This window comes from Paroedura picta, chromosome 2, assembly GCF_049243985.1.
Source record: "Paroedura picta isolate Pp20150507F chromosome 2, Ppicta_v3.0, whole genome shotgun sequence".
Taxonomy (NCBI): domain Eukaryota; kingdom Metazoa; phylum Chordata; class Lepidosauria; order Squamata; family Gekkonidae; genus Paroedura; species Paroedura picta.
The window spans coordinates 78,379,363-78,406,983 of NC_135370.1; the positions used below are offsets into that span (position 1 = coordinate 78,379,363).

A 27,621-nucleotide genomic window follows, 5' to 3' on the forward strand; every position below is an offset into this window, starting at 1 on the left:
AAGAGAGATGAGCAGATCTATTGCCAAACAGAGCTCAGAAGGCACCTCTTTGCTGCAATCAGCCAAATCACCTCCTAGAAAGATAGGGCTGCAGCCAAACACACCAATGGCCAGTCAGAGAGGGCAACACTCTCAGAACACGGCAGTAAGGAAGACTTGGGGGTAAGTCCCAAGTCCCTGAAAGGTGGTGGAGGAAAGCATTCCACCCCAGGATCTGTTTTATACTCAATTTCCTCCCCCCCCCCCCCCACAGACACTCTGTGAGGTAGGTGGAGCTGAGAGCTCTAAAAGAAGTGCTCTGCAAAAACAATTCCAGAAGAACTGTGACTAGCCCAAGGTCATCCAGCTGGCTGCATGTGACAGAGAGGAGAATCAAACTGGTTCTCCAGATTAAAGTCCACAGCTTTTTAACCATATGTCTTGGGAAGACAGCCAGTACAACCACTGCCCCTCTATTCCTGTTCTCCAGCCTTCCTCCCAACACATAGTTCTCCATCACTTGCTCTCAGCTGCATACTTTTGTCCACACCTCACCATAAACAGGTTGGTCCTTAAAAATTATTGATATATAAAATTTAGAAGAAGAAGAAGAAGAAGAAGAGTTGGTTCTTATATGCCGCTTTTCCCTACCCGAAGGAGGCTCAAAGCGGCTTACAGTCGCCTTCCCTTTCCTCTCCCCACAACAGACACCCTGTGGGGTGGGTGAGGCTGAGAGAGCACTGATATCACTGCTCGGTCAGAACAGTTTTATCAGGGCAGTGGCGAGCCCAGGGTCACCCAGCTGGCTGCATGTGGGAGAGTGCAGAATCGAACCCGGCATGCCAGATTAGAAGTCCACACTCCTAACCACTACACCAAACTGTAGTGTACCAATTGCCTTGGAAAGGTTCTGTTTTTCTCTGTTTATGTTTGGAACCTTTCTTCCTTTCTCGTATTGTAATTTCACACCTCACCATAAACAACCTTGCCATCAAACATCCCTGTTTGAAAGAGTTATCATTATTGTGATGGATTCCCATATCCCCTGCACCAATAAGGCACTGAAGTCCTCACGGAGCCCCCTACACACCCAGCTCCTGGGAGCTCTCATTCCTGTCCCACAAAGTGCTCAGGAGCTTGACAGACATGCTTCCTACTTGGAGACAAGGGCATAGGCAGCAGCGCAGATAGGCGGGCAGGGTACCAGGCGCAATGCAATATGCCCCAATGCCTCAGGGAAGTGCAGGCGGGTGACCGAGTCCAAGGTGGCAGTGAGCGTCTGCACATCAGCCTGCTTAGAGCCTGGTTCTCCCACACCCTGGTCCAGGATGTTGCCACTGTGCAGGATCAGGAAGAGTGCATGGATACGGCATGTGCTAGACAGGTCTTCAGGGCCAGCCTGAGGAAAGAGAAATAGGCAAGAATTAGGGACATAGTTGCAGAGGATATGGGAATGGAACTGCTGTTACATCAGCCACCAGGGAAACTGTGTTCTGCTCAGTGACTGCATGAGATTTCTCAGCCTAATCTTGGGATGCCTTGATTCCTGTCCCAGTCTTATGCAATGCCATGCCAAAGGAAGGCATCACCTTTACTGACCTTCGGGAAATTCACTTGGCTTAGTTTTGAATTGCTGACGAGGGGAGGGTGGGTGTTATGAACTAATCTGTGCTACTGGTATTTTGACTGATAGCAAATGCACCTGTAAGGATATATGGTTAATGAAACTGTTTTTGTAACTTACTAGTAGTAGAACCCATTGTGTACTGTAATGTAATGGGCACCAGCTCATGGTTTGGTGTGGGTTTTGTGCCTCACTTAAAAGCTGGCAACCCTAAGAGGAGGTCTCTCTGTGTACAACAGCCCTGACCGAAGTCAGGTTTATGCACACCTAGATAGTGCTCTTGTGGCGCAGAGTGGTAAGGCAGCCGTCTGAAAGCTTTGCCCATAAGGCTGGGAGTTCAATCCCAGCAGCCGGCTCAAGGTTGACTCAGCCTTCCATCCTTCCGAGGTCGGTAAAATGAGTACCCAGCTTGCTGGGGGGTAAACGGTCATGACTGGGGAAGGCACTGGCAAACCACCCCGTATTGAGTCTGCCATGAAAACGCTAGAGGGCGTCACCCCAAGGGTCAGACATGACTCGGTGCTTGCACAGGGGATACCTTTACCTTTTACCTTTAGATAGTGTGGAATTCCAGAACATGAATCTACACCTATCTGGCAACCTTACCTCCCCTCTGCAATGTTTTCTTGACCTGACATAGGCCAGGGGGCGCTTCGTGGCTAGTTATCTGTGGAGGCATTATGCCCTTTTGAGGCTGCACTTCCAAACCTCAAGAAATATTTCCAAACCAGCAGTAGCCAACCACCAGGTAGGGTTTGGGAAGCTCCTGGAATTACAGCTCATCTCCAGATTATAAAGATCAGTTCCCAGGCAGAAACAACTACTTTGGAAGGTGGGCAGGGTTGTTGTGCAGAAAAACATTTGAGACTTCCCACACAGGTTGTTGTGGAGATGAAATATTTGAGGCCTACTGCACAGGGCTGTGCAAATGAAACAGGAGGTATAAAAAACCCCAGCAGCAGCTAGTTTTATCTGCACAACAACTCTGCGCAGTAAGCCTCAAATGTTTGGAGAGTGGGGGGAAAGAAACATGCATGGCTTGGCTACATCTTCCCTCCACTAGTGAGACCAGTCACAGCAGTATTGTAAGAAGGGGCTTTTCTGTGGCTTCCCTGTCAGCCAACTGTTAGGCAGAAGGGGAAAGCTTTCCCCCTCGTATGTTCCCCTTCAAAAAGAATGCACATGCATGCCCACCGACTCCAATGTGTTGTTCTTGGAACAGTGCTGTCTGCTCGTTAGTGTGACACAAAGGGACAGAGAGCGTAACGCCTCCCTCGCTTCAGTCAGTGGCTGTTAGAATTCTTCCTTCACAGCAGGTCTGAAGGGAGGGAAGTTGTGGAATCCTGAGCAAGAGTCACAACTGGCCCTGAGTAGGGGATATTCCACCAATAGGAAGCTTTGGAACCTTCAGCTTGTTGTCAGAAGCACGGTCACGATTTTATAGGTTATTATATACTTCTTAATTATTGTATGTAGGCATTTTAGTAAGCCACACTGAACTCTTGCTTTTTTTTCTGGAGTAACAAGGCAATTCATATAAATAAAGAAATGGGAGAACTGAGCTGGGTCCTGTGCAGGCCAGACTGGGCACTTTATAGAGAACAGTTCTGTGCATTCACAAGCAGTCACCTGTGGTTCTGCACCATGATTCTGAAAGCACTAAAGAAGGAAGGCAGGATGATGGATATACTCACCTCTGGTTGGCCCGGCATAATGATCCCATCACAATCTGGCTTGGCTGCACCAGCAGCATCAGCTGCAAGGACACAAAACCATGAATGGCACTGAGTAAAGAATGAAAGCAAGAGCAGGCTCTAAATGGTATGGTGGATGATCACTTTTGAGGAATGAAGAGTGGCCCCTGAGAGAAATAATTCTGGTTGCCCAGAACTTCATACTCTGAGGTGGCTGCAAAAGCCTGGAACATCAACCCCTGAAAATCTCTGTATTTGGGTTTCTGTATTCAAAGCAATTTCCTATGCCACATGGGACCAGAAAGTAACAAATTCTGGAGAATAGATTCAGTGGCCACAAGAAAGGAAGTAGGGACAGACAAAATTCTAAGCAATTTAGTCTCCCACTATTCATGGGGAAAGGACACCAAACAGGTCTTTAATATAATACTTTCACAATAAAATTATGTGAAATAGGAAAAATTCTCTATATGTATTTGATCTATTTTTAATATTTGTTATTTAAAGAATTTGTTATATGGGTCCAGAGGATCTGGAACCTTAAAAGCAGAGATTTCCAGAATTCCAAATGGTAAAAGCTGGATGCATCTTAAGATGATGCTCTAGCACAAGACACACAAACTGCTCTCTTACCAAGAATGTCATCCTGCTCGCTGGGCCGCTCCAGAGTATCGAGAAAGTCATTGGAGTTCCACTTAGTGATTTCTTTTGCAAAAACATCGTCACTATCAGAGAGATCCTCTAGGGAAGGAAAAGTCAGTGAGAAGCATGTATGGTGGGAACCACACACACGCACATATAGTGACTATATCCACCAGTCTCCATGGATATGAAGTTGCCTTATAAGATGGACAGACCACTGATCAATCTAGCCCAATACTAGTCATTCAAAGAGAAAAGATCTCTAGGGTCATAGGCAGAAGTATTCCCCAGTCTTGCTATCTGCAATTTTCCAGTAGAAATTGGTCATAGGGGGTGTTATACATGCAAAGCACTAGGTTAAAGCCTATATTTACATGTGTAAATATACAAAGAACAGAAAATGGAGATTTTGATCTTCCCTTTTCCAAATTTACCTATATTTATCTCTCCACAGCCAGCTCAAGGTTGACTCAGCCTTCCATCCTTCCGAGGTCAGTAAAATGAGTACCCAGCTTGCTGGGGGGTAAACGGTAATGACTGGGGAAGGCACTGGCAAACCACCCCGTACTGAATCTGCCATGAAAACGCTAGAGGACATCACCCCAAGGGTCAGACATGACCCAGTGCTTGCACAGGGGAAACCTTTATCTTTATCTCTCCACTAAGTAAAGGAGAACACATGGAAGATAAACACACTATACATGCAACATATTGGAAGACCAATTCACATACACCACCCCACTCTGTGACCACAGGTAGAGAAGACATGTGAAGATTAAAATGAAATTCAATAGGGACAAAGGTAAAGTTCTGCATTTTGGTAGAAAAAACCAAATACATTATTATAAGATGGGGGAGACTTGCCTTGGCAGTAGCATGTGCGAAAAGGATCTAGGAGTCTTAGTAGACCATACACTGAACATGAGTCAACAGTGTGACTCGGTGGCTAAAAAGGCAAATGGGATTTTGAGCTGTATCAAACAGAGTATTTTGTCCGGATCAAGGGAGATGATGTTGCCGCTTTACTCTGCTCTGGTTCGGCCTCACTTGGAGTACTGTGTTCAGTTTTGGGCACCCCAGTTGAAGAGGGATGTAGACAAACTGGAACATGTCCAGAGGAGGGCAACAAAGATGGTGACGGATTTGGAGACCAAGACATATGAGGAAAAGTTGGGGGAGCTGGTCTGTTGGGGGAGCTTGGTCTGTTTTGCCTGGAGGGGAGACGACTGAGAGGGGATCTGATAACCATCTTCAAGTATTTAAAAGGCTGCCATATAGAGGATTAAGCAGTATTGTTCTCTCTTGCCCTGTAGGGACAGGCCAGAACCAATGGGATGAAATTAATTAAAAACAAATTCCATCTAAACATCAGGAAAAAGTTCCTGACAGAGCTGTTTCTCAGTGGAACAGGCTTCATCGGTAGGTTGTGGGTTCTCCATCTTTGGAGATTTTTAAACAGAGGCTGGATAGCCATCTGACAGAGAGGCTGATTCTGTGAAGGTTCAAGGGAGTGGCAGATTACAGTGGATGAGCGATAGGGTTGTGAGTGTCCTGCACTGTCTGGGGGGGTTGGACTAGAAGAATCAGGAGATCCCTACTAACTCTATTATTCTATGAAGAAACCTACAGGTGCCTCGAGCAGTAGCTATGACAACCACCAGCTACAAACACCCACAGATAACCCCTTTTCAACTCTGAGCCCTCTCAGAAACACACATTCCATCCCCCCCCCCCATATCTCTTTATCCAGAAACACATACCATGAGCATCAAAGAATTCCTCCTCAGAGCTGTTCTCGGAGTCCCGAGCAATATTTTGCATCCGCCACTCTGATAAGCTGTGAGGAGATACTCCAGCTGCAGAGAGATCACAACCAAAGAGATCTGCAGCTATCATTCTGTGAAAGACCAGCAATAACCAGACACTCTCCTCAGATTAAAAGCAAGCCTATCTTATTCCCAGCACAGCCCTTAGGAACAGCCCAAAACTCTACATGCAAGACAGTCAGCTTCTTACGGCATACAAGTGTTTAGTTTTGTGCAGCAACAGGAGCTGAACCTTCCTTTCTGCAGCTGTGGCATTCTCTATGGTCTACACATAAGTCAGAAGAGGGGAGTGAGCTTTCCCTATTTTTCCCAATTCTAAATGCAGCAGTTACTCTTCATTCCACACAAGCCAATGGTGAAACTGACTATCACAGCTAATGAGGCTGATCTAGTCAATGTCACCAGCAAGTTTGGTCTATCCCCGCCCCTCTCTTCTTTTTGAAGCCAGTCCTTCCAATATACTAAAAGAAAAAAAGAAACACTTCCAAAAGTACTCCAGGCATATTGGGGCAGAAAGCATGCCACTACCATGGACTCTACCCAATAGGTACCCCATATCCCACATGGAAATATATATGCACATACTGGCACCGAGTTGATCATGCTTCTGGTGGGCTCATGCATTTTTCCAGTTCACATGCATTACAGAAACCAACAAACCACTTTGACCAATCTATGGCACAACACACCAGAACAAAAAAAATGTGTGTTTCACAGGTAACAACAGCTCTACACTACAGGTTATGATTCTCTGAAAATCTCCTGTTGACACATGGCTACAGAACAGCAAGACTCCAATCTATTAGAAGCTCATATAACCAAACCTTCCTTTCACAAACGTATTAAATCTCATCATCCAACTATAGATCAGAAAAATGGAAATCCTGCTCTTCACGAAGCCAGTGCCTGCACAGCTCAAAGAATATATAGTTTAATAAAAGTGTTCCAGATATGTCAATGAAAAGTGAGTAAAGCCACACACGGCAAGCCAAGACAGACAAGCAAGTATCACTATTCAAGCCAGTCAGGGGTGGTGGTGGAATCCATCACAATCTCTGTGCAGCCATCAGCAGCCTCCAGGTGTAAAGCAAAACCAAGCTGAGACAGGAAAAGAAATCTTGGCCCTCTAGCACAAATTCTAGTGGACCCAATAGTCTGCCTCCAGCTGCAAAGATCTCTGGTGCCTTGAAACAGGAAAAGGCCTTCTCCCACATGCACACATACTGTTCTCTGTGCTCCTCTTTGCTTACGTTTGCAATTATTATTCACCTGCATGCTGAGAAGAGTAGGAAGAGCGTGAAGTTGCTGACCACTGCTTGGCAAATGCTTCATCTCGTGACGTCTCAGGAGTTCTCAGGCTTATGGTGTTGTCCTGCGTCTCTCGGCTGCCTGGCTCCGCCTGGCCTTCAGGGCTAGGTGAGGCCATGTCTGGGGCAGGCTCCAGGCACTTGGCCATCTTTTGGGCCAGCATACGTGCCGTCTCTTCCTCCAGCCTCCGGATGTCGTCCATGGTGAGTTCTATCCACTCATCCTGCCAACACCAGGCCTGGCGGTGTGCCCGCAGCATCACCTTTCGCAGACCTACAAAGGATGTCAGGAATTGCTACAGCCCAGATCTTCCCACAAGTCCCATACAAACTGCAGCTCGTCCCTCCTACTTGCTTCAAAGATGATCTGGCCTTGCACCATTCCCAACACATTGGAGGACAACTCTGACATTATTTTTCCCTCTGTAGTTTTTTCCAGAGCTATGAAAAATATCAACGCTCATTTCAGATTCACAATGCAATCCAGATTTAAAGAACTAAGAGCTGGGCATGGCATCATTTCCCTGCCCCTTCCCATCTATACCCTTGTGTGTACCCCCTTCACTTCCCCACTTGGTTTTGCTATTATGTTTAACAAACTACTAGCCATGCCCTTAAAGTCACTTTGAGAGACGATATTTAATCACATGCTCCCAAGAGAATGACTAGATTCAGTTCAACCCAGCCTGATAGTAGTTGTCCATAACACTGAAGCCAACTGGACAGAGGCAGAAAGAATCTGCATGAAGAAGGAGGGGAAGGGCCTCTACAGCCTGATTTCATTGAGCCCATTATAAGCATGAATTGGAACTAAGACAAACCACAATTGCTGCATGAACTTTGCAGAAATTATCCCGGAGCAGGGAAGCAGGAATCTCATAAGGTGAGTAGAAATAAAGCAATCAGGAATCTTGTCTCCGCACTGACAGGTTGAAATTAGCCCTTAGCAGAGAACAGCATGTTGCCCCTTTCATCCCATCAACCATCAACCATTTCACCATCAAAAACAGTAAATAAATGGAGCATGCTGCTTCTGGCAAGCTGCTCCCCTAATTCTAACTCCTACCATATGAAATGTTGACTGCAAATGATGACATTTCTGGCACATCTGCTTTTATATTTAGATTCCACAAATTGTCTCACAGTTAATGAATCCAACTGGAAGTCTGTTTTAGAAATCTGAGGCCCTGTGATCAAATCCAAGTGGAGAAAAAAACTGTACACAGCCTGTAAGGGATCTGGCCTTTGTCATAATCCTCAGCAGTAGGAACTCGAGCAAGAGCACACAGGGACACAGGCTAAGTAAAAGGGTAGCAAAGCTTTGCTTCATTTCTTGGCTGAGACTTACGGGTGCAGAATTAGACGCTAATTCGGTTAGGAACTACTTCGCACATCTGTGGTTCACACTCTTTACAAAAGACTAATTATACTCCCACTTAATTTACTCTTTACAACTTCACTATTGGAGAACTGAGGCATGTAAGTGAGTGAAGCTTTTACTTTTTGCAGATTTCCTCTCACCTAGCTCTATTTAGAAATGGGAACTAACCTTGGTATTTACCCATTATTTTGGTTGCCACAGCTCTGTCATCTTCCCTTAGACCTTTGCATTCTGAGCTCTGTTATCAAAATGGACTCGATGCTCTCATTGCCTGTCTCATCCTGTACCTGTTCCTCAAAGTTTCCCTTCACAGTTGCTAACGCTAATATTTCTGGCTCACAAACCACAGACAACAATGTGCAGGCCACGTGCCAAACAACCAATTAATCAAAACCTGCCTCCTTGGTGTAATGGTTAGGGCCAGCTTGGTATAGTGGTTAGGAGTGCAGATTTCTAATCTGGTGAGCTGGGTTTGATTCTGTGCTCCTCCTCCACATGCAGCCAGCTGGGTGACCTTGGGCTCACCACAACACTGATAAAGCCATTCTGACCAAGCAGTAATATCAGGGCTCTCTCAGTCGCACCTACCGCACAGGAAAGGGAAGGCAATTGTAAGCCACTTTGAGACTCCTTTCGGTAGAAGAAAAGCAGCATATAAGAACCAACTCTTCTTCTACCAGATATGGAGAACAGCAGTAAATGTTTAGCAGAGCCAGATTAGAGTAGCATTTTAAATAGGTGGGGAGAGAAGGTGCTTCCATCATTTGACAGGTTGAAACATTTCAAGGGTATTATTTGTGATGCACCCAAGAGTATAGAAGATGCTGCACTTCCAAAAGACAGCTATCTAATTAATTAATTTTCAAGCAGAAATCATAGAACAGCTCACATTAAAGGAACAATATACAGTCTTCAAAGGACAGTGGGAATTGCTGCTAGATCTTTGAGAAGTTAATTAAACATGATTTCACACTGAAGTAGCCCCGATGTAGGTTAGGATGAATATTGCCACAGTGAGAAAATAGGTACTGCTCGTCTGTCAATATGAATGGAGATATGATGCACAATTCCATTCCCTGAAACTGGTACAATTTTAGTTAACTATTCTCCAAAGCCCAAACCATTTGCATTGTGGAGAAGGAGAGATAGAAGTATGGAGAGCAGCCCTGCATGCTCACCTACATCATGGATGAACTGTTCAATCTTGGACTGCATGCCCCAGTAGCGAAATTCCACCTTACAAAGCTTGTAAGCACACATGAGAGGCCCATCGCCTATGTTCTCCAACCAGTCATCTCCTAGAGGCCCACGTCCTGTCTTGATGGAGCGATAAAGCCTAGGATCCTCTTCTACCTTGTATTCACTGGGTGAGATGAGGTCCCGCACAATGTCAATGGTATCTGTGGGTGATGAGGGAAGGTTGAACAAGAAATAAGTCTCTTGCTAGCATGTTGAACAGGAAATACATCACCAGCAAAATTTTAGACGGCCCTCTTCACTCAAATAGTCAAGCTACCTTTCCATCCCATGCCAGGAAGTCTATGTAGAACCTCAGAGACATTCTTTTGTGTGTTCCGTCCCCCCCCCCCCCCAAATATACTCACTTGGCCAGAAGCCCAAATTTTCCTCCTCCATTCCAGAATGGTACAGTCCAATAGGGAAGGTATAACAGATACCATGATTCAATGGAGATTAGATTTCCACCCAAGATCAGAATCCAAAAGTATCCAATATTCCACATTAGCTTGTCCTAGTCTACAGTGTTTAAAAGTCCAGCATATATTCTACAATCTTCTGTATAGCACAAAGAATAAATGCCAATTAATTTCTGAATTCTCACCCAGAATCCTTTGCCTGCGCTCTACAGCACTCAAGTTGAAAACGTTATTCTGCTTCCCAACATCCTGTCGGTAATAGGTCTCAATCTCAATCGAAAATTTCTCCACAAAAGGGCAGGTGTATCTGTAGGGTAGAAGTAGCGAAGCTGACAGCCCTGCTCCCCCCCCCCCCAGCTTACAACCCTAAACTCTACTACGGTTACTCATGGCTTTCCTCTCCCAAGGTTTTCTATTATTTCCCATCCCACATTGAAAATACCTGGTGCGTGTGTATGGATAGGCATTCCAGGATTCTTCCTCTACCTGTAGAGCTGCTTTGGGCAGGAGGGCACGGAACCAGCTAGGGATGTGAGAGCCTACGTGGTAGATCTTGTGTGTGTATTGGCCACTGCCGCCAGGGCCATCGTCGTAGGGTCGGTTAGCCAGGATCTCAACTCCACTGCCCTCTCCACTTGACTCTTCTCTGCTCTTTTTCTGGGGAACCAAAGAGGCAGTGCTACTCAGCCATGCCCCACAATACATCTCAACCTTTGACCCTGCTCACATTCTTATACCTCTCAACCCTGCTTAGTCTCCACCACACATACGATCCAAGGGCCCATCTCATCGCAACCATATCTGCCAAAGATATCATCATATTGCCCCTTAACAAAATTTGTTCACTCTTTTTCAAGGCTGATATTACCTGGATCATGTAGAGCTGGGCCACCTGGTACTCTGCCAGGCTCATAGGCAGCAGAATATGATACTCCTTGATCAGCATTTTGGCAGTCAGGCCCTAGGAGTTGATACAAAGCAGGGGATAAGTGGGTGCAGTCAAGTCAGGGTCTGGGGTCTCTGTAGGGTTGCCAGGTCCCCCTAGGCATCCCTAGGTCTGTGGCGGGGGGCAGAATGATATTCAGGGCTATATGGAGACAATGTAGCGCAACAAAGAAGAGATGGTTAACCTACCCCAAAATAGCTGCCATCTGGATCATAATGCACACTGTATCACCCTTCACACAGGGACTTCCAGCAGAGGTGGCATTCTGACCCACATACTATTAAAAAAATCTCCCTGTCACTTAAATATAACACTTTGTACATCTGATGCAGGAGTCCCTGACTCATGAAAGCCTATGGCAGAAGTCTTTAAGGTATGGCGCAGAGTGGTAAGGCAGCCGTCTGAAAGCTTTGCCCATGAGGCTGGGAGTTCAATCCCAGCAGCCGGCTCAAGGTTGACTCAGCCTTCCATCCTTCCAAGGTGGGTAAAATGAGTACCCAGCTTGCTGGGGGGTAAACGGTCATGACTGGGGAAGGCACTGGCAAACCACCCCATATTGAGTCTGCCATGAAAACGCTAGAGGGCGTCACCCCAAGGGTCAGACATGACTCAGTGCTTGCACAGGGGATACCTTTACCTTTAAGACATTGTAAAATCAGAGTCCAGTAGCACCTTTAAGACCAACAAAGATTTAATCAAGGCCCTGTCATGTAACAAGATCATAGTCTGACGAAGGGTGCTTGCACTAGAAAGCTCACACCTTGATTAAATCTTTGTTGGTCTTAAAGGTGTTACTGGTTTTATTGTGCTACTTCAGACCAACACGGCTACTCATTTGAAACTAAGACATTGTGTTATTTTGATTGTAGCAGACTAATGCAGCTCTCTCTCTCTATTTAAAAAAATGGGCTTTCACCTACCAATTGATTTCTTGTGTCAGCCAGACAAAAGTGTTTTGTTTCTTTTCTAAGTCAGAAAATGGCTGTGTTTGAATTAACTACTTCATGCTTATCTGATTTCAGTTCTTGGGCAAAAGAGATTTCTGTGTGTTCACTTCCTCAGAAGAGAAGAAGCTTGGAAGAAATCCCCATCTGACCTTATTTCAAAATACAACCCACTGAGTAAGTTTCCATAGCAACTGTAGGCTAATATGTGGCTGGGGAGTTTCAGCATACTGAAAGGAAATGGGCTGGGGAACATGAGAGAACAGACACCATTTTGACACTCCGATGTACAGTACTACTTTCAGGCTTCTAATATTCTAACCTACTTCCTACCTGGACAAGGTTCTCTCACCTCCATTTTGCCTCATGTTTCCATCCATTTCTAAGCTAGACCAGCAAAATTTTCACTGGCTGCTGCTCAGGTCTGGATTCTCTCCAAACATACCACATTTCCTTAGAGCTGTGGTTCTCAGCCTTTCTGGTATGGTGACCCACAAGCCCAAGTTTACCTGATATGTTGTTCAATTAAAAAAAAACAGAGCATGCATATATCATTAGAATGCCAAAGGCCTGATGTAGCCATATTTGTTACAGCAAAAAAAAAAAAGCATCAGTTGTCTGTCACTTAAAAGCTAACACATTTTTATTCTAGTAGACAAGAGCCTATCCATAATAGAGAACAAAAGCTGTAAATAGCAAGATCAAATCAAATCAAAGCCAGTAAAGAGTAAAATGGAATTATGTAAAATTCAAGCTTAATCAAGAAAAATACAGGGACTATTCACAGTGGTAGTAATTAGTGATAAGTGATAACTGTTTTTCTAGTTTTGCCAATGTTAACAAGCTGAGCAATTCTATGAAGACTGCATTTATTACCTTTACTGCTGTTGAGAATGGTCTCTGTACTTTTCTTGATTACTCTTGGATTTTACATAATTCCATCTTATCCTACATTTCATGGCACTTTGACCTGTCTGTTTACAACTTCTGTTCTTTATAACCTCATTATGTATAATAATAAACTTCATAAAGGCTTCTGGAAGAATAAATGCTCACCTTTAAGGTGCCAAAAGACTCCTGTTTATTAACTACTTACATACCTGAGATGCTCAAAACACTCGGGGCTGTTTACAACAATGTTAAAACATTTATAGACTGTCAAAAGCTGCCTTTAAAAAGCCCCCCCCCCCTCTTTACTCTGGCTTGCAAGACTGGCTGTGGCAAGGTGAAATATGCCTAAATTGGGGGGGGGGGCTGAAAGGAAAGGTATGTATCTGTTCGTAAGAAACAGAATGGATGTATTCCAACACAGTTATAAACTGAAACAACCAAGCTGAGACACTCACTATATGGGAAGGTAAAGCTCCATCTACACACTTTAAGGCCACAACCAATCATATTTGTGAGGAAACGTCTCCCCAAGCTCAAATATGTCAGTCAGCTATATCCTGAACTCAAAAACTGTACCCTTCTACAGAGCTACCAAAGAACAGACCATTCCATGCTCACTTCACACAAAATTCTCACCCAGCTGTAGCACACATACAAAGAAACAAGGGGGGGGTAATCCTGACTATATTAACTATCCTACTCACAAGATTTTACAATCTTATACAATATATATCTTTCATAAATTATCCCATGTTTAACACAAATGAAGTTCAGTTGCTCCTATGACTGTACTGAGGAGTCTCTTCCAGACTTTCACTCCCTTATAAAGCCATGTCCAGCAGCAATAATTTAATGCCCAAACATTCCCACGTCTCTCTCAGCTGTGCACTGTATAACCCCATAATGCCATCTCTACTAGACCTCCTTCCTCCAGCTTCAGCTGTCCAAACTCCTATGAACACACTCACATACTCATGCAGGGGAAATGCTCTCACTCATCCAAAACAATAATAGTCAACTCTAAGAGGGCAGTAGCAAAGAGAATGGTAGTGAACTGGATGCAGCACGTTCAATGCTTCAATCCTACACATGCTTAGTTTGTCATCACCAAGGACACAGCTAAACTTATTTCCAGGTAAACATACAGCAGACTATAGGGCACAAATGAAACTGTAAGCACACTTAACTAGGATGAAACTGAGTGGGATATACTTCTAAGGTCATCATATCTTAGTACAATGGGGGGGCTTTAGGTGAAATGAAGTATTTTGTTCACTGCTTGATAGCTCCCACTCAATGTTTTGGTTTTTTGAAGGATAAATAAAGCAAAATGGCAATCTGCAAAGCACACTTGTCCCAAGAGATAAATTAAATTCACTGTGCACATTACATTCAGCCCAGCTCTCAGCTCCAATGCCATTACGCTGGATGAAAGTATTGCCACCTTTTTTGCTGGTAGAGATCCTGCACCTTAAGACATAGGGCAGATAATTTTAGCAAACCTGGTTTCCCTTATCACTACTCCCTGATCTGAAAAGCTTCCTCTATTGAAACTGTATCTGCTGAGCAGCCTTTAAATGCATAGGAGCCCTGTCCCAGGAAGAATTGGTAACATACTAGTCTGAAACACATCTCTTCAACCATAAGCAGGTTTCATGTCCAAAGAACTCCAATCGTCTCCTGAACCAGCAAAACCCAAGCCTCTACAGGCCTCATTAACAAACCCCCCAACCATCCACACACATACACTATCATGGGGACAGAAAAGCAATAGCCTTCTGACTAGCACGAGAAAAACATAAGGAGCCTACATGTCATTTGGGCTGTCATCTCTTCATGTCTTCTCTGGGAAGAGGCCCTCCGAGATACCAGTGCAACGCTAGGTACAGGGAAATGTGGGAGCAGAACCCCAAGGCACAGAGTCCCCTTCCCAACCAGAATGGGCTTTAGAAAATGAGGGGGGAAGGAGGAGAGAGGAAGCCAGATGGCCAACGAATGAACATAGGCGAGGGAGGAAGGGAGACCGGCTGGGCCACATGGTTTCAACCCCCCCCCGCCCGAGCCGGTCAGCCCCCTTGTCAAGCCCCCGCCCCCATACTGTGGCCCCTCATCACCACCCTCGACTCTGCCTCCCAGGCTCCTATGCCCCTCCCAGCCTCGCTTCCACTCCCTCTCCGTGCCCCCTCCCCTCCGGCCGTGCATGCTTCCCGCGATTCCGCCAGCCCCACTGTTGTGCGCGCACACCTCCCGGGCCCAGACCTGTGGCTCGCGGTGGGGATGCCAGTGATGCAAGCGGTGGTATGTTGCTGCTGCTGCTGCTGCTGCTGCTGCGACGGGGAGAACCGGGCGACGGAGCGGGGACCGCCGGCCTGCCTAAGTCCTCCCCGCTCCCGCCCTCCCGCTGTCCCGGACGGCCTGGGCGATGCCAGCGCTTGGCTCCTGCGGCGGGAACATGGTCTGGCTGAGGGCGGGAGGGGGGGGGGCTTCTTCGCACAGGGGCAGACGGAGAGCGCCGAGCCCTTGCCTCCAGCGTCACCGCAGCGGAGGAGCCCGCTCAGCCGCAGTCTCGCCGTCCTTGCACGGTGCAGGGGGGCGGCGGGGGGGGGGGGCGGGAGGAGAGAGCGTGACTGGGAGGGGATCGGCCACGGGAAGGAAACGCGGTTTGTGTGAAGGAGTGCCGAGGTGGGGGCACGGCGGAGAGGCAGGGACGTGTGTGGAGCGGGGCTTGCTTGCAGGGTGACTGAAGTTCCTTGCGGCTTGCCTGAGCAGTGGGCACCTTGCAGAGGCAGCCCTGCCGCGGGGGGGGGGGGGGCGGGCGAGGACGGAGGTCAAATGCCTTATCTTTAATGGAGGTGGCGGGTGTCCCCACCCCGAAAGCAAAGAGGCCAAGAGGGCAGTTCAAGGTGCTGCTGGGTGCGACGCGTCGTGCGACGCGAGGGAAGGGTTCGCGGAGCCGCGTCCTCTGCCCCCAGGGTTCCCTCTCGGCTTCGATTCAGGACCGCTGGAAACGGAGGCCTCCTACTAGGCTGTTTTAGCAGTCCAGTTTCCATAGGAACTGAATCCGACGCCTCTGCGCCTTCTCTCCTGCTTTCCTCTGTGACATCACAGCCCATAACCAGGGAAACACTAGTGACGTCAGATGCTGGTGACATCAATAACTGAGAATGAATCAAGACCAGCTGCTTATGCGTCCCAGCCAAGGAACCCTGGAGAACAAAATTGTGTGCAAAATATTTGGGTGTTCAACTCTGAAACAAAAGGGGCGCGGGAAACAAAGCACCAGTTGCAAAAACGTCAGCATTCCATCACATCCAAATAGTTGAAAACAAACTGATTGCCAAGTAGCTTGTCTCCTCTACATACTCTTTATAACTCTTAAAGCAAACATTTCACACGGGAATAGGCTATGTTAAAAAGAAAACCTGTTTGAATTATTGCGAGGTGTGCAATGGAAGAGATTTGTTAAATGAGTTACATTTCAATGTAGAATATTGGCAAAACAAGTTCCACAAAGCCTGCCACAGTGCAGGAGAAAGTACCCTGTCAAAATTCATCCACCATCAAAACTGCTGGCCAAGATGTTCATTAGTGCTGCAGGAGCAGGCCATATAATAACCTGCTCCCGCCAAATGCCCATGTCTCTCCCAGCATTACCTGCACAGCTCCACAATCACTATTGTGGACAACAGCCATTATCAGGAGGAATTAAAGGTAAAGGTATCCCCTGTGCAAGCACCGAGTCATGTCTGACCCTTGGGGTGACGCCCTCCAGCGTTTTCATGGCAGACTCAATACGGGGTGGTTTGCCAGTGCCTTCCCCAGTCATTACCGTTTACCCCCCAGCAAGCTGGGTACTCATTTTACCGACCTCGGAAGGATGGAAGGCTGAGTCAACCTTGAGCCGGCTGCTGGGATTGAACTCCCAGCCTCATGGGCAAAGCTTTCAGACAGCTGCCTTACCACTCTGCGCCACAAGAGGCTCTTGCAAGGAGGAATTAGGAAAGGACTATTTTTAAAACAAAACAAAAATAAGCATACTCCGCTTCTAAAGAAGTCACCCATTTAGTGCAGCACAATTTTGGATTTTTCACTCTGTCATACTTCCCTGTTTTGCACATTATGCTATGAAGGTTTAGCAGGTCACCTTGTTCTCTACCTAGATCTAGTGAAACAGTTGTTCGTTACTAATTTTAGCTTAATATTTCTGTGCATGAGTTTAGTTCAGATTTAACAAAGGATTCTTCATGTAAGACCCACATTTTGTTTCTCTGAATAAGATTGCTGCACACAGAGTGTTTTGACAATGCAACTCACAGTGGCACACAGCTTACTCACCGCAGTCTTTAATCAGAAAGAAGTCCCAGGGAGTTCAATGGGGTTTAATCTCCAGTATGCACATAGCTAAGCATACAAACACATAACACTTATTTGCATTTCCCCTCCTGTTTTCAGATCTCTTCATCAGATAGGAATACATCCTCTCAAATCTATTCCCGGGAGATAAGTGAAATATATTCCTCTGTTACATGCATGTATCACCAAATGTATCCAAGATACACTTACAACATTGTCCTTTTCAGTAACCTGTATGCTAATTAAATAAAGGTCTGCATAGTTTTGAAAACTTTCATTTATGTTTAACAAACATATCGTATGGCTGTTTTTGGATCTGTGACACAGTTTACTAATTTAACAGAATTAATTTTTGCTTTATATTCCCACTGTCATGGTGGGAGTTCATAGTCTGAGGAAGTGTGCTTGCACTCGAAAGCTCACACCTTGAATAAATCTTTGTTGGTCTTAAAAATACTACTGGACCCTGATTTTAGTGAACCATATATCCCATGTTGGCTTTACTTACCCCCCCACCCATATACAAATGTTCAGCATGCTTTTGGAAGGATGAGGTTCAAGGTTTACTTAATATCTGCTCCATCAAACAATAGCAGAATATTTCCTATTCAATTGCCTTACATTTACTTGAGCTACTATGCTGTTTTGCCCAAACATCCAATCATAGCTCTATTTTCCAATACCTACAAACACTACAGTGTCAGTTAACTTCCTAATAGCCAGCTTGATCTAGAGGTTAATAGCTGTGTCCTGTAACCAGAACTTGATTTGATTCTCCCTAAAGGTAAAGGTATCCCCTGTGCAAGCACCACCTTGGGCTGACGCCCTCTAGCGTTTTCATGGCAGACTCAGTACGGGGTGGTTTGCCAGTGCCTTCCCGTCATTACCGTTTACCCCCCAGCAAGCTGGGTACTCATTTTACCGACCTGGGAAGGATGGAAGGCTGATTCCCCACTCTTCCACATATAGCCAGCTGGGTGACCTTAGGTCAGTCACAGTTCTGAGTTCTCTCAGCCCCACCTACCTCAGAGTGTCTGTCGTGGGGAGAGGAATGGTAGGCAGTTGTAAGCCGCTTTGAGACTCTTTTGGGTAGTAAAAAGCAGGGTACAAAAAGCAGCCTTTTAGAGGCCAGAGTGCATTGAGCACCTCCCAGCCCTTATTGGCTTTCAGCTTATTCACACATTACCATGGGCTGAGAACTATTACCATTGGACTACTCTTGAGCATATCACCAGGTACATCTTAGGAAGAACCACTGGACTAGGTCCACCAGCTTTCCAATTCAATATCATCTCATCCCCCCTCCTTACCACAAACCCTGTCCCACTTGTTCCATGATCAAAAGAGATAATTCCCCCCCATTTTCACCCATAGTCCCTTATCTAACAAACAAAAATAAATGCTTTGGGGACAAAGAATATTTCTATGCAATTACCTCATGATATTCTATGTAAACTGCCCAGAGCCGTATGGAAGGGCAGTATAAACATCTAAATAAATAAAATCTAATCTAAATAAATCATTATTTCCATCTCACAAGATCATGTGAGTATTAAACTATTAGCATCCTTTAGGGCTGACTTACTTATTATACTATGATCATGTTTACCCCCTTACCACACGGACAAGACCTATATAGGGAAAAACAAGCACACAAGACACAATTTCACACACTCACTTGCGGATTCTTTGTTTTCCCTAGAGGCATTTCTATCATATTTGCCAAGTTTATTGGTGGCCTCAGAACAGACTGAACAAAACAACACAGAAAGATCAGGGAAGGATTTACAAAACAAGCTGGCAAATGCTGATTCTGCCATGAATCTTAGTGAGAAAGGGAGACTATGGAATACAATAAACATGGGATTGTCTGTTTGTTGAGGCCATAAGTTCTTGGGCAGAAAGTAGTAACCCACCGAAGCAGGAGATGAACAAAAAGGCAATTTTGCACCAATACACTAATGCTAGTCTCATTTCTTTTCTGAGATCATGCTCACTGAAATTAAAAGGAGCTGAGTTCCAAACTAACATAAACAGGCCTCTATGAAATTTCAAAATAACTATCCTTTGTAACCCATGGGAAGAAGCCCTAAAAACCCATCCCAAAAAAGAAAAATGTTTAGGGTAAAAATCCAACTTCTTCTTTGAAGATGGGATTCATCTTTTTAGCAGCAATATATTGCCAATTCCTAACAGTAATAATTCAGACAGCACACATAAGAGTAGAAATGTTTTATTACAAGTTTTCCAGTATTGGCTCAATGACTCCTCGCTGAAGCTTCCCCTGCAAGCAGTGCAGAGGGCCACATACTGCTTTCCTATGGAAGCACATCTTGCAACACAGACCCCCAATGTCTTGGTTTCCATCACATGGGATTTAAAAAAAACACAGAGGAAAAAAGAATCTAAATTCCAAAGCTTTCCTTTTATTTATAACCCCCACAGAATTTATAAAGACGGACTTGCTACCAGCCATTATTCTCATTGGATGATCAGGTGTGTGCAACAAAAATGTTTCTGCATCAGTTCCCACAATGCCAATTGCTGGGAAGTATTGTGATGCAGCAGGAGACGGTTCAGATTCTTAGGTGCCAATTGATATAAAGGTCTTTGAAGGCAATGGTAGTTCCAGTATGTACAACACTGATTGACAGAAAGGGTAGGGGGCAGATCTCCAGATTTCAAAGTGGTGATGACTGGCCAGAAAGTCCACTGGGAGGTGCCAGAAGGAAGCAACTGTTACGTACGGGCATTGCGCTCTGTCTCTGCCAGACACTCTCTTACCAGCGCACGGGCATGGATAATCCCTGTGAAGGAAGGGCACAAAGCTAAGTCACAGTGGTCAATTCCATAGAACCATTCAAACAGTCTGTCTTGTCAAAATGTACAAATGTAATCTTGCCACCCATGCTGATGGAGGAACACCCATGATATGCTACACTGTGTATCCTACACTGTAATAAAAGACATTTGTTGTTAAAATGATTTTTTTTTTACAGGGCAAGATGGAGATGCAAGTGGTAAATCAGGACATGCAGGTAGAGAAGTGCTTGCTGAAGAGCAAGCCAGAAGAAAAAAACCTGAAGAACAGCTAGCTAGCCAGAAGTAGAGCAATTTTCAGTGCAATCAAGAGTTATACCCTTGGGGTATGCCAGTTCTAACCCAGCAGGTTCTACCGGTTTCAGCTGTGCTGCAGATAGCTCCACTAACATTTGCAATACTGGCCAGTTATGATGGGAAGTTCTAGGGAGGCACATTTGCCTATTGTATGCTGTGCAATGATATAAGTTAATTTAAATTCTATTAGGGAAAGAAGATGTCAGAGAAAAAAATGGATAACTATCGAATAAATGGCTATGAATCACAACACTGATAACCATCACAACTTATCAACATTTTACTGAAATTTTTAAGTTGAAGTACCTGGCATAAAAATTGTCATTTCTAATGCCTTTGGGGATGCAATGAAAATGCCAATAACTCACCTGCTGGAAACTGGATCTGAGACGTCACTAAGTAAGCACATAAGAGAAGCCAGGCTGGATTAAGCCGATGGCCCATCTAATTCAACACTGTGTCACATAGTGGCCCAAGCCCAGGTGCCATTAGAAGGTCAACTAGCAGGGCCAGGACACTAGAAGCCCTTTCACTGTTGCATCAAGAATACAGAGCACCACTGCCCCTTGCCTGCAGCAAAATCCCTTATAAGGCAAACTGGTTTATTGTACGTGCCCACAGGTCATGAGCAGAAGTTTCCTACCTCGCTTCAGTCGCTCCATGGCACTCTTGCTGCCTGCATAAGTAGGTCGGATTTCCTTTCCCATCTCCTCAATGACAGAAAGCAGGTCTGTGTATGTGCTCTGGGAACCTTGGGCACCTGGTGGCTTCATAGCCTGTAAGGTCAGGGCCACAGCAGTTGTCAAGGACTGTTTTCTTTTGTTATTATTCTCAATAGCTGGATCAAAGCAGGAACTCACCTGCACGTAGCCCATTGATGGGGGCCCAAAATCGTTGAAGAGAGGTCGAAAGGGGGCAGAAGCTCCAGGAACAGATCCAGAAGGAGATGGGACACTTGTGGCTGAAAGTAACAGAAGAAATAGTATTTTAGCCAAGAAAGAAAGAAGAGTTCACTGACACACTAGACTCACAGTGCTCATAAGCCTCTTTCATGGGGCGGTACTAGATACATTTCCCTTACTGAAGTAATCAAGGTCACTGGCAATGGAAATTAAGTTAGGGAACTGCAAGGAAATACTGGGTGTATTAAATCTTTGAACACCTTCCAAACTCTCCTTGGCAAACATTTGCCACTTCTGCCTCCCAAAGGATTATCCCAGGCTCCCCCCCCCCTCAGGCAAGTACTTGTGCAATCTGGTTGGCATAAACCACACAACTGAGCATGAAGAGGTCTCTCACGCCCCCACTGCAATTTCTTTGCCAAGACTACAATAGGGAAAAGGAGACTGGGTGAGGTACATTTACATCACCCAATCTGATATGCCTGTGACAGAGTCTTAACTGGAAAAGTAAGGGATTGGTTTCTGGTGCTCCATTTATTATTTAATTAGACTTTGATTCTTCATTGTCTTATGAGTACAGGGTGCTGAACTTTCAGAGATTTTATTGCAAGCCTGATCAATAATGACCAAACAGTAAATTTTATATGGATATAGGAAGATTAAAGCTGTCAGACTGATATACAAAGGAGACCATGTTTTCACACACACAACTGAGGAAAGTATAATTCATTGAATATCACTGCTACCATGGATCACATCGGAACTATGATTTCGGCAACAGGAGCTCACTTCCCACCTTGGTGACAATAACAAGGAAATGTAGACTCAATTATGCCATATAATTCTATGTATATAGCCTACTTGATGATCAACACAAGAGGGGAACATTTTAGTAGAAATTATGTCTGTGTTAAAAAGAAATTAACCGCTTAACTCCTTTACACACAAAAATTTTTGCAGCTATTTATTCCACATTTGTTGTTAAGATCCAAACATAGTTTATTCTCTCATCACATAATGCATCACAGCCTTGGGCCATGTACATCTCTGAATTCACAACTGCATTCTCTTTATTAAGTCTGAAGTAAAAGCCTATCCAGTCCAAACCTTACATTAACTATCCAACTCGCCTTTCATTTTAGTCCAGCCTTTCTCAACTTTTTTACCATTGAGAAACCCCTGAAACATTCTTCAGCCTTTGAGAAATCTCAGAAGTGGTTCAATCATGCAGAATATGGTAGGGAAGCACAGTTTTGTACATGCCCACCCAGGGCCCCTCACCTTCCCATCTCCTCCAGGCCAATCATTGGCCATTTTGGGACCGGGGAGGGAACAGGTCAACATGACCATATATGGTCATATTACCCAATAAATGTTCATCAAATTTAAAAATACAAAAAAAATTAATTAACCCCCACCCATTCAGGAAACCCCAAGGTTTCACAAAACCCTGTTTAAGATTACTGTCTTCAAAGAGGCGTTGATGAGAACATTAATGAACAATGAAAATGTACTCTTCATATGAGCACACATCACTTCCCCCAGCTCTTTCAGAAGCCTGTGGTTTTGACTTAACTTCCTGTAAGTCAACATACAAGATCTCTTGGAATAAAAGTGGGGGAGGAAGGCAAAAAGACACTTAGTGCTACTTTTTGTTTCCTATTGACCTTAACCTCAACATCAGCCATGTCACCTTCATGTATCACTTAGCCCAGTGGTCCCCAACCTTTTTATCACCGGGGACCACTCAACGCCGGGGACCACTCAACGCCTTTTACTGAGGCCCGGTGGGGGGGGCAGTTTACTCCTCTACTCTCAATCACTGCCCTAGCGCTCTCTGATCGCTATGGCAATGTTTAAACATCCCTTCAAAATAAGATACAGACACGCCACAACAATGAAGTGTGTTGTAAAGGGCTGGGGGGGATGAAGTAAAGGGCCGGGGGAGGGGGGGGAGAAGGGCCCACCTCCAATTAGTCCAAGGACCACATGTGGTCCGCGGCCCACAGGTTGGGGATCGCTAACTTAGCCTATCTATTCAAGCTACAGTCACTTTATAGCAGCCAGCCATGATTCTAGCATTTTAATAGAGTGTAAATGTTTGTGTGCATGCAAATGAGGTTTGGGAGTTATTCAACTGTCAGCAAATTTCTAAAAATAAAGACCTTTTGTACACTAAGTTCTTAATTAAGAAAATTCCCTTTTTCAGGTTCTTCAGAAATAGAATGCAAGTTATTTTTAAAGTTATAAGAGTGCAACTCAAGTATTAATTTCCAGGGCAAAGGAGGGGAGAGTGAAAATAAGTCAATTATCTTGATTTGATAGGTTCAGAAAGAGAGAACCAGCAGTTAATTTATTAAGAGGATTACTTTACTGAACCAGAGATTGGGCCAGTTAAAGATTATTGGCTAAACCCTATTTAGTACTATGAAGTCCCAGCTACGTTTTCATCTCCATTTGGCTGTTCATTTTTGTTTGCATAACAGATGTTATTACTGCTGTCAAAGTAAAGCAGCCTTACACAAACTGCAGAAGTTACCTTAGCACAAGGTTACAAGAAAATATTCACACAGCCTTCCAAAACTAGTTCACAAACAATATACACTCTCTTCATTTAGTAACAGTGAAACCCATAAACTGCTGAGTGGTCTGCATTTGACTATATACAAAAGAGAACTGTTCACTGTCAGCAACTAATGGATTCACCCCAAGGGTGAAGTCTCATTTGAGATGCAATGAAAAAAATAGCTGCTTGTCTTGGACTGCATGCACTCAGACCCCTGTGGCAAGTAAGAACAATCTCCAGGTGACCAAGAAAGAGAACCTTTCATAAACTGAAAGAAAGTCAGACTTAAAAGTTCAGATTGACAGGTTTGCATAAGCATATAAGCTAGTAATATTTTGTAAGAGTTGGAAACATATGAACATATGAAAGTATCCTGAACTGAGTTAGATCATTCATCCACATAAATTGCTACAATTCCATAGGAAACATCAACAATGACTCCTACCCATCAAAAGAACCAAAAAAGTTAAAGCTTAGAATGGTGTCCCCTGTCTTCAGACATAATTACCCCAGCCAACACATACGACTCATCTGTAGTGGAGAAATATGCTAATAATGGTAGGAGCACCATACCAAGATTGATGTGGATGCATACTTAAAGGAGAAGGTATAAAGAACAAAGTTAAAAACAAAATAAATGATGTAGGAAAATTCCCCTCTATTCCTAATTTGTTCAGGCTCTGAACAAAAGTCAGGACCTTCCAGAACAGCCAGTGATTCTGACAAAGAATTCAGCTCCCAATATTCAAACTCCTTCAGGTATACACGTTGGCAATGAGAACTTCTGGAGTATATCCATATTTTTTGCATTCAATCCTACAGAAACCTCCGTGTAAGGGTGCAAGTGGGGAGTCCAAAGTTGCAAGCCTAAGAATTATATGTCTCACTGAAATGTGAAATTTATTTCTGAGTAGACATGCTTAGGGTTGTACTATTACTTTGCTGTCTTGCCCCTTTTAAACAATTTTGTGAAGTTTCTCATTTATCTAGCACTAATACAATTCCTTCAGAGTAACCCGTACTACTATGCGTTTTGTATGCATCTTCCTAGGACACATCTGAACGCCCATCTACAATAAAAGCTCTTTAGCCTTCTAGTCCTGCTTACCTTTCCTTTTTGAGGAAAGTTCAATGCAGACCCTACCCCCTTCCTCTAAGTCTACCCTTCCACTTCCAATTGTCTAGCGGGGCTCCGGCGGCTTTTCAGAGCTGCGGTGTCTCTGTATAATAGAAAGGAGACGACAGAGCACGCCACATTTGCACTACTCGGCGTTCCAAACATTCACTATCTACAAGATGATCCAACCAGAACACAGGCATTTCGAGTTGCCCTGCGCGCACTGAGGCTGTCCTGCCCAGACCCCCTCCCCCTTCCTTTTTGGCCATGGGAAAACCTGCCTCTTCCGGGCTTCTGCATTGTGAAGCAACTGTGCAAGGCCCAAAAGCCCTGCGAGGCAGGCAGGCGGGCAGGGGAGGGAATGGGGCACGACTCAAGCGTTGGCCTTGCCCGCCGCCCCCAGCCCTCGCCAGACGATTCGGGCCAGGCCGGGCGGCTGGCAGCGGCGCTTACCGACCGGCGGGGCTCCGGGGGCGGGGCTGGCGCTGCTGCTGCTGCTGCTGGTGCCGGCGGCTCCGGAGCTGGTGGGGGCAGGCGCGATGGGCTTGTAGGACATCCCCGACTCCGCGCTCTCTGGTGCTGGCTAGCCGGCGATTGGCGCGCCGCTCCGGCCGCTGCTGCCGCTGCTGCGATTGGCGGGGAGGCTCGCACAAGTTCTCCCTTGGTTGGCGGGCTTCTTTTCCTGCGCTCGTCCCGATTGGTGGGAGACCCCCAGTCCCACCTCCTAATTGGCTGCGTCTGTCTCCCCCCTGGTCCCGGCAAGTAAAGACTCTTCCGCGCGCGCTCTTCGCAGCTCAATCCCTCGAGCGTCTGCCCTCCCTTCCTCCTCCGCCTCGCGCCTACTGTTGCAGGGGGACTGACCCGAAGAGGGAGACGCACGCGCACCCCCAGCCCCTTCGCTCTTGCCTCTCCTCGCGCTCACTCGGAGCGAGTCCCCGAGAGCGGCCGCAGCCGATGACGCCTCCGTCCCGAGCCTACGTGTCCCCTCACCCTATGACCTCACCGCGTAGTACAACTCCCTTCTCGGCTGTGTCCATAGCGACGGCAGGCCCAGTTGCGGCCTAGTTATAATCGTTGCTGTAAAGCAAGTCCGGTTTTGCAAAACGCGTTTGGGATAGCCTGTTGCGCAGCTGGCCCCATCTTGCCTGAAATGGTTCGAAGCTTAAAGCACTCGGTGTATTCAGTTCTGGAGGGGATCCTGCGTTGCAAGCTGCTGCGCGATATGCACTAATAGTTTAGATTTTCACAAGTGGCCCAGACTTCAGTTTCTGCATTTTGCACTCATGGGGTAAAATAGGTCAATAAGCAAAGTTATTAAGGGTTGTATTCCAAACGAATACATATTTTTCCATGAGGTGTGACAATACAGCAGGAAAACTGTACTTCTACCTCCATATGCTATTAAGTTAGGCACCTTGATGTAAAAACATTGTTTGCTTTTCTGCTGTTGAAAAGGGAGAAATGAGTCCCCCTTGACAACCAAAAAGATTGTGTTAGGGATCATACATGAATAAAAGCTTTGTAGGATGGGGGTTCTAATAAGGGGGGTAGTTATTTTTTGTTTTCCATTTATCATGTGTGTGGTAGCCAGGAGATCCTAGGGTTGTGTTACAGCCAAGCAAGAGATATTCAAAGGTGGTTGGCCTGTCTTCATATTATAACCCTAATGTTCCTTGGAAGGCTCCCATCCAAATAATAGCCAGTGTTGACTCTGCTTAGCTTCCAGGATCTGATGAGATTGGTCTTGACTGGGCATAAGGAGAATTTACAGTATTTAGACCAGAATGAGAAAGAAATAGCAGTAATTCAACCACATGCACTCTGGAACTGCAAAGTAGGTTGACATGACATTTTGGCAGTCCACCTATGCCACAAGATTGAAAATTGTTTTGTAAAACCTCTCTATGGCCCGACCTATAAACTTGTGGATAGTTGCCAGAGACAAGACTTTTTGGGTGGTGGCAGCTCCCTCGCGACTCAACTCAGTAGAATTGCTAATCTCCAGGTGGGGTGTACTCACAGAACTACAACTGATCTCTTGACTATAGAGACCATGTCCCTTGAAGAAAATGGCAGTTTCATAGGGCAGACTCCATAGTCTCATATCATTGCTGACCACTGTTGCCAGTCTGGAGATTAGCAACCTGGGATCTCCAAGGAACACTAGGGATCATGACATGAGGGTAAATGGAAAACCGCCTCTGAAAGTCTCTTGCCTGGCTGCCAGACAATCCTAGGATCTCCAGGCTACACTGCACACACCATATGATGATAAATAATAATTGATTAGGAGGAATAGGTGATATGACTGTGGAATCTGGTTAATATTTCCAGGACTTCTTTTGCATGGAGTCTGTGTAACAAATTCCAAAGAATTGTTGTTGTTAGTTGTGAAGTCATGTCTGACCCATCATGACATCAAGATGTACAATGATCCTCCAGGCCTTCCTGTTCCCAGAGTCCATTTAATTGACAATTGTTTTCCATAATCACTTCTCAGTCTTCCATATATTGCTCATTCTGTGGCTACTGTTACTAATATTTAGGGTGTTTCCGCACAAGGACCAATGTTGCCAATTGGTTCCACAAAGCGGAAACGCTATTTTAAAAAGTGGAATCTCAGCGTTATGCATACTTGCATTTGTAATGGAATTCAGTAGCGTTTCATTCGTTTTCC

The 27,621-nt window shown here is 45.2% G+C and overlaps 2 protein-coding genes across 9 annotated transcripts in view; both read right to left on the reverse strand.

Annotated features, from left to right (window-relative positions):
* PITPNM1 (phosphatidylinositol transfer protein membrane associated 1) overlaps positions 1 to 15,942 on the reverse strand; it is a 32,285-nt gene extending 16,343 nt beyond the window's left edge. The window contains exons 1-10 of one of the 5 annotated variants that reach the window (XM_077321065.1): positions 15,149 to 15,942; positions 10,977 to 11,069; positions 10,551 to 10,765; positions 10,294 to 10,415; positions 9,632 to 9,853; positions 7,035 to 7,346; positions 5,700 to 5,795; positions 3,931 to 4,038; positions 3,298 to 3,359; positions 1,137 to 1,378 (exon numbers count right to left, since the gene is read on the reverse strand). In XM_077321065.1, coding sequence (XP_077177180.1) covers positions 1,137 to 1,378; positions 3,298 to 3,359; positions 3,931 to 4,038; positions 5,700 to 5,795; positions 7,035 to 7,346; positions 9,632 to 9,853; positions 10,294 to 10,415; positions 10,551 to 10,765; positions 10,977 to 11,054 — 1,457 coding nt within the window. In that variant the 5' untranslated portion in view covers positions 11,055 to 11,069; positions 15,149 to 15,942. Of the gene's footprint in view, positions 1 to 1,136; positions 1,379 to 3,297; positions 3,360 to 3,930; positions 4,039 to 5,699; positions 5,796 to 7,034; positions 7,347 to 9,631; positions 9,854 to 10,293; positions 10,416 to 10,550; positions 10,766 to 10,976; positions 11,070 to 14,700; positions 14,911 to 15,133 lie in introns of those variants that run through there. The other 4 variants (XM_077321064.1, XM_077321062.1, XM_077321063.1 and 1 more) reach the window with 4 other exon arrangements.
* A 3,517-nt stretch (positions 15,943 to 19,459) lies between these two features.
* CDK2AP2 (cyclin dependent kinase 2 associated protein 2) lies at positions 19,460 to 25,918 on the reverse strand. 4 transcript variants are annotated; one of them, XM_077321067.1, is made up of 4 exons: positions 25,398 to 25,918; positions 21,220 to 21,320; positions 21,003 to 21,135; positions 19,460 to 20,049 (listed from the first exon to the last, which is right to left on the reverse strand). In XM_077321067.1, the coding sequence occupies exons 1-4, from the start codon at positions 25,498 to 25,500 to the stop codon at positions 19,982 to 19,984; spliced, it is 405 nt and encodes a 134-aa protein (XP_077177182.1). In that variant the 5' UTR covers positions 25,501 to 25,918; the 3' UTR covers positions 19,460 to 19,981. The 4 variants fall into 4 exon arrangements, with proteins under 4 accessions (XP_077177182.1, XP_077177184.1, XP_077177183.1 ...); XM_077321069.1 differs by having other exon boundaries at positions 25,402 to 25,916; XM_077321068.1 differs by lacking the exon at positions 25,398 to 25,918 and adding an exon at positions 25,226 to 25,355.
* Positions 25,919 to 27,621: the final 1,703 nt, after the last annotated feature.

Excerpts from the sequence above, each read along its gene's own strand:
- CDK2AP2 (XM_077321067.1), bottom strand. The coding sequence starts at position 25,500 with ATGTCCTACAAGCCCATCGCGCCTGCCCCCACCAGCTCCGGAGCCGCC. Across the intron at positions 21,321-25,397 it reads CCCCGGAGCCCCGCCGGTCG|CCACAAGTGTCCCATCTCCT; the intron begins GTAAGCGCCGCT and ends TGTTACTTTCAG. Across the intron at positions 21,136-21,219 it reads CATCAATGGGCTACGTGCAG|GCTATGAAGCCACCAGGTGC; the intron begins GTGAGTTCCTGC and ends CTGACCTTACAG.